General features: G+C 47.1%; 1 protein-coding gene across 1 annotated transcript in view; it reads left to right on the top strand.

Moving 5' to 3' along the window:
* Positions 1-6,565, top strand: part of Bcl6 (BCL6 transcription repressor) — a 23,286-nt gene that overhangs the window by 5,267 nt on the left and 11,454 nt on the right. The window contains exons 2-3 of the mRNA XM_021209834.2: positions 4,840-4,878; positions 5,746-5,917. Of these exons, the coding sequence (XP_021065493.1) occupies positions 5,757-5,917 (161 nt within the window). The 5' untranslated portion in view covers positions 4,840-4,878; positions 5,746-5,756. The remainder of the gene's footprint in view (positions 1-4,839; positions 4,879-5,745; positions 5,918-6,565) is intronic.

The following is a 6,565-nucleotide window of genomic DNA, read 5'->3' as shown; positions in this document are numbered from 1 at the left end:
CCCCGCCGGGGACCGGAGGAATCCAGTTCATCCTCTATCACTGCGGGAGTTGTCCCAGGCCGCCGCGGAGAAATGCGCCTCTGTTCGGGTTGGAAACGAATCTGGGGACGTGTCTGAAACGCGGTCAAGTTTGACTCATCGCTTTCCAAGGACAGTTAGTGCCTTCCATCTTCATTAACGTGAATAAAGACCTTGGCTGACTTCTGTCTAGATCGAATTTTAAAAGGCATTGTTTGCTTGGGGAGATCATGCCTCTCTTTCCTGCCCCACAGTACCCCGCCCACCCCACTGCCGATTTCAGTCCAGCCGGGATGAGGGAAGAGATCGCTTCTGAAGGACATGGTTTGCTGGCATCGTCGGCAGACCTTCTGCAGGCTGTCTCGACCAGGCTCGTGGGGAGCGTCCCTTCAGCTCTTCAGCTCTTGATGATAAAACACATCCCTTTATTTTATTGCCTTTCCTCGAAGCTTGCAGGCTAGCAAGAGCTCTGAGGCAGGACACTTAACAGAAATGAAAAGTCAGGACACCAAGTCCTCTGGTTAGCTCACACAGCTGCGGATCCATCGCACTATCAACTTTTCTTTTTAATCTCTTGTGTCATTCCTGCCCAGAGGCAAGAGCAACAATAGCGTCCTTCCCTACCTCCAGAACAGAAGCAACACTTTGACTACCCATTATCGCCAGAACGGGCTGGCTAGACCTGAACACTCTGTTAGGAAAGAGCGCTCCTGCTGGAGCCCAGGGGCATGTTTCAACGCGTCATCCCTACCTCCCCCCCCCCTCCCCGCCTTCAAACTCCTTGGACAGTGATTTACATTTTAAGAACCCTCTTTAAATTTTTCGGAGAGCTATTGGAGTTATTAGACTACCAATAACCCAACAATCATCCTGGGTAGTGAGAGAGAAGTGGGAAAGCGTTCTCCAAATCCAGACCCTGGCCAAACTAGGTCAATGGGAAGGAGGGGCGGGGCGAGCAGCGGGCTATGGTTTCAAGCCTTGATGGAGAGCTCCCTCTAGCGTTAGACAGAAGTAAACACACCATTATGGTTGCGCTTCCAGTAAGTGCGAATGGTATGGTAACTCCTAGGATTTTCATTCCTGTCCCATATAAAATTACCTTTGTCACCATTAATTCATACGGAGGGAAAAAAGAAACCACAAAACAGGGAACCAGACAGACCCTGTCTCTGGGGTGCGAATCTGATCCCGCCTCCATCACTGAAAGGATGTGCAGTGTAACGATGCTACCCGTTACTTTTAGGACTGGACCGAGGTTGTGCAGACCTCCCCAAAGGCGCAAGGCTACCGAGAGCACTTAGAAGGTGGCCACAGGGAGTTCATTTTTGGGAAGGCGAGGTAACCCTGCTGTGTGTCAGAGCTTTCTCTGGGGTGGGCCCTGTTACCCAGTCTCCACGGTTTCAGGAATTCCGGAGCACGTCTGTCTTCAGTCTGGTAGCTCCAGCTCTAAAGAAGGTTGGGCGGAAACCTTCCCTTTCTTGCCAACGTAGGCGGAAGGGGCTTTCAGTTTACTTTTTTTTTTTTTTTTTTTTCCAGGCTTAGTCCTTCCCCACCCCCCACCCCTCGCGCCCCAATTCGGCCAGGTTTCCCCAAGGATGGAGACTCTTAGTCCTGGGACGCAATCTTTTTGGCCTTAATTTCTTACCTACCCATTCCCTTCTAAAGCAGGGAAGGAGGTAGCAAGCGGGAAGACAGAAAGAAAACCCAAGAAATAACATCAAGACCCTAAGACAAACAATCACAAAACAAAAGCAAACAAACTCTAGCGCAGTCAGTTGCCAGAATAGGGCAAAATGGAAATCGTGAAGCGAGCCTCGGACTATCTCCAGACTCTTGGACTCTGCTCTCTGCGGCTTTTAGCTTGCTGGGGGTAGGGATAGGGACATAGTAGACTTGGGCCTGAAACCCGGAACCCCTGTGGACAGCGGATTTAGGGGAAAAGGGTGCTCTGTCCCCGGTCAGTACTGCGCAGCCAGCGATCCCGGGCTGAGCTGTCAGGCCAGAGGCTTCCTGGAAAGTTACTTCTCATCGGAGACCGCGCTGGGCAGGAGTGTTCTGTGAAATCCTTAGAGCTGAGATCGACTACGTTCCGGGAATGAGAGGGCTGTGCCATTCCCCTCGTGGCCCCCTGCTTTGACAGAATAACAGGAAAAAAAAAAAGACACACACAATGCTAGCTACCGAGGTGCAGGAAAACATTTATTTGAATGTAACCAAATTAGCTGTTACAGTCTTACTACTCAGCGCCAGCTGAATCTTCCCTGACTTCGAAGTGGATGGGCAACAGTGTCAGCGGATCGCCAAGGGGTGGGCGGTCCCAGGAAGACAGGTACAGCTAGGTGCGGTGAGCGAGTCTGCGCAAGCTTGCCTGGCGTCAGGGCTGGGGTTTTTGCGGGTGTGTGTGAACAGGCAAGCGCGGCTGCCACTCCACTTCCCTCCCCAAAGGGAAAGGATGGAGTCTTTCGCATTGGCTCTAGTGCTCTTTTCCCCCTCAATTCTCAGATTCTCTCTCCTCTCTTCTTCCTTCCCACGTGAAGCTGCATTCAAAGCACACTAGGAAAGTGCCCCGGGGAGGGAAAGGATGCATGGATGGGTTAGTTTAATTCTCAGTTGGGGATTACTGAAGCTGGACCCGGCGTTAGAGCAGAGACCCATTCTGGTCTTTACCGGGCTGACTCTCCTTGAGATTGTTTGCATAGGAAGGACTTTGTTGGAGAATGGTTTTGAGATCTTGGGCAAGGGCTTGTTCTGGGAGCCTCAGTTTCCTTTCTAGTGAATCCTGGCAGTTATAAAGATGTGGTCCAATGATGAGCAGGAGAGGGATGAGTGATTTGTCCAAGCAAGCTGAATGGGGTAGGGCTTTCATATCTGCAGTGTCTGGGAGGTGATAGCATTCAGGTCCAGCATTAACCCCCACCCTAGGGAGTTGTGGAACCTGCTGAGACCAGTTGGCTGACAGAAAAGTGAGTCTTTTGAGAGGGGGTGATTCCAAAGAACACAGTCTGCCGTTGTGTGTGCATGTGCTTTGTTGATGGAGAGGGGCTTAAGGTAAAAAGCCCAAGGCCAGCCTGCCAGAGGACATAGAAGGGCTGCCTTTGTTTGTTTGTTTGTTTGTTTCTTTGCCTGGTTCCTCGTCTGGAGTGAGTCATTACCACTTGTCCTGGTGAGACGGCAAATCTGGGTTTCCTGTGGTTCCAAAAGTCTGTGACTGGAAATCCACAAGTGAGCCGGTGGTTGAAGCTCGGTCCAGCTATTCCAGAAGGGCTTGTGGGTCTCTTCCACCAGGAAGCAGGAGAAAGTTAGTAAATAAACTTCATGTGTCTTCAGCATTTATTTTCAAAAGAGACAGTCATTGGACTTGGGTGAGGACCAAGTGAAATCTTTTTGCTTGCTCTGAATCCAGGATGGGTTCAAGAAGAAATCGGTTCTTTTTGTCCTTTTCTGTCCTCCCTCTTCCTCCATTTCCTACCCCAGACCCACTCTCACTTACTCGCACGAGTATAATAACCCTGAAGCTGAAGCGATCGAGTGACTGGCACTTAAGACCACAGAGAAACTATCTGAGTGTTTGGTTACAGACTCAAAGAAACCTCACATTTTAAAGTGCTTATTTGGGTAACACTCAGCAGCGTGGAACGGTGGCAAACTTTGTGTGAGGGAAGGAGTTTAAAACTGAGATTCACCCACCTCAGGGTGCTGCCGTCCGTCCTTTCTTCGTGTCCTACGGCACGTAGACTGACTTGGAAAGAGTACAGGAATCTGAGCCAGCAGACCTAGGGCCAGGCCATCAACTATCTAGGTGGCCCAACATGACCTCGCTGGCCTTAGGCCCCTTTACCCGGAAAGCAGCTCCAAAGGGCTGTGCTGTTTAAATGAGAGGACAGAGTTCCAATATATTAAGGCTCAGCTTTTACAGCCCGCGTTCGATCATCAAGGAGAGTAGTCTTACACCTCTGCTTCTAATGGTTTTTGTTTTAGAGAAACCAATTTGGAGACAGTACATATTTCATTAAGTCTCTCGAAGGCTCCCTGGCCAGTTCTCAGATAAACCACACCGTTAAATCTTTCACCAGCCAGGTGAAACTCCCACTTGGAAGCTATGGTCAGCCCTCTGTCTAGTTTTAGACCTGGAAACAGAGGGAGGGGGGGAACTTTGAAAAGGAGGGCAAAGATACCCAAGGAATGCATAAACATGGCCTCTCGGGTTTTATTCTAGAGTTGGTATTCAGTCTGAAGCGTACCAGAGAATCAGGAAATACTGCCTGGCTGTTTGTCCCAAGCAAGTCATTTGAACCCTGAGTCTCAATTTCATCACCAGAGAAATAAGGATAAAGATATTGGCCCTATCAGCCTTGTGGAATCATTCTAAGACTTGAAAGATAATATTTTTAGCAAGGGTTTGAATAGCATCCAGTGTTTTTAGGTCCCTGAAGAATCATTATCATTAATATTGAAAGAACTACTTTTTTTTTCTTTCCCATAAACTCAAATGACCTTTTGATGTATATATATATATATATATATATATATATATATATATATTACCCTAAGAAAGAAAATATGCATATACAGGTATGTGTAATTAATGTATGCAGTGATATTTCTAGCACTAAGGATAAGGCATTATTACTAAACGGCTTTGAATGCCTGTTGTTTCTGTAAGAACTGAGCTGGAATATGTTTGCTAGCTTGTGGGAAAACTGCACCAGCTGGCAGGCTGCAGCTATCAAAGCAAAGCTAGCTACGTGTGTCCTAAAATAAGACTGGAGTGGACAATCTTACACTCATTTAGTCAATCTCTGCTTGCTCTCTTCTTTGCAGTTTTAAAGCAAAAGTTTGGACTGTGAAGCAAGGCATTGGGTGAGTAAATCAAATCAAATTATATGCTCTAAAATTTGTAGGTGATTTTTTTTCTCTCTCATGAATTTTGCCCATGCATGTGATGTGGTGTGTGTGTGGTATGTGTGTGTGTGTGTTTGTGTGTGTGTGTGTGTGAGGTTTGCCATCTTCAACTTGATGAACAAACGATAATGAATTCTCTTCATACAGATCTCAGGTTTCACCCCCTCTGACCTGTCACTAACTGACTTCATACCATTGTATGTATGGTATTATTCGTTCCCGTATTCTTTCTCAGTTCAGGCTAAGCTGGTTGCCTACACTGCCAGGATTATGTGAGTGCTAAGTACTCAAACTATTGAACGAAATAACTCACAATCTTAGAGCATGGGATGAATAGTGAAATGACATACTGATAAAAATAGCTGCACCTTTTTTTTTTTTTAAAGGAACTTATTATGGTGTAGGCACATATTTCTAATTTTAAAACCCACATAGGTATTGCTGTTCCTATTTTGGAAAATGAAAACTCAGAAACAGTAACAGCACACTCTAAGTAACAGAGCTGGTGAAAAGCAAAGCAACCTGGGTAACTCTCCATTGCAACACACTCGGTGCCTCTCAATGCTTGGCAGAGTGTTTAGTGTGCGGAAAAGCACTGCCCAAGCAGCCCTTCCCGTCCCCTTTCCCCCAAAGAGCTTTCTACACTGCCTTTCATTCTCCCTATTTGACAGCTATGCAAAGCAAAGTCCAGAAATGGGCTATGAATTGTCCACTATATACCTGAGTTGCATTCGATAGCTTATCAGGCTAAGCCATCGGCTTGCTATTCCCGGTAGGCAGGGACTAGGTTCTCAAGGAGTAATAGGAGTTTTAACTTCTGTTCAGGCAAACACAACATGGCCTCACCGGCTGACAGCTGTATCCAGTTCACCCGTCACGCTAGTGATGTTCTTCTCAACCTTAATCGCCTCCGGAGTCGGGACATCTTGACCGACGTTGTCATCGTGGTGAGCCGTGAGCAGTTTAGAGCCCATAAGACGGTGCTCATGGCCTGCAGGTGAGTGGTCTTGGCGTGAAGGGGGACTGCAGAAAAGGGGATGCTTGGATTGACAGCCAGCGAGACGAATGTATAGGCCGTTCTCTATGTCCGAGATGACATTTCCTTAGTCTCCAGATCTCAGCAAATGGCCTGGCATTGTGGACTCTCAGAGACAATTGAACGAACACACCTTTGGAAAACCATTGCTGTTCCAAAGGAATAGTGAGTGAAGAAATCATATGCTATCAAAGCCAAGACGCATTTGAGGCCAGCAGGGATAGTATCTTCACTTAGCCAGAATAAGGATGAAACATGAGAGTTTCTAAATAGCTTAACCAAGCTTGAAGGCTTTGGGCCTTTTATGCCATGACTGTATTTTATTTTTAAAAAATTGCTTCTTGGTTTTTCAAGATATGGTTTCTCTGTGGGTAGCCCTGACTGTCCTGGAACTTGATCCATAGACTAGGCTGGCCTTGAACTCACAGAGATCCACCTGCATCTGCCACCCAGGTGCTGGGATTAAAGGTGTGTGCCACCACTGACCTAAAAAGTTGTTGTTGTTTTTTTTTAATTTTATTTTTTGGTTTTTCGAGGCAGGGTTTCTCTGTATAGCCCTGGCTGTCCTGGAACTCACTCTGTAGACCAGGCTGGCCTCGAACTCAGAAA

This window comes from Mus pahari, chromosome 12 (genome assembly GCF_900095145.1).
Source record: "Mus pahari chromosome 12, PAHARI_EIJ_v1.1, whole genome shotgun sequence".
Classification (NCBI taxonomy): Eukaryota; Metazoa; Chordata; class Mammalia; order Rodentia; family Muridae; genus Mus; species Mus pahari.
Note: the sequence above shows the minus strand (reverse complement) of the source record. Positions and strands in the feature narration are given on the sequence as shown.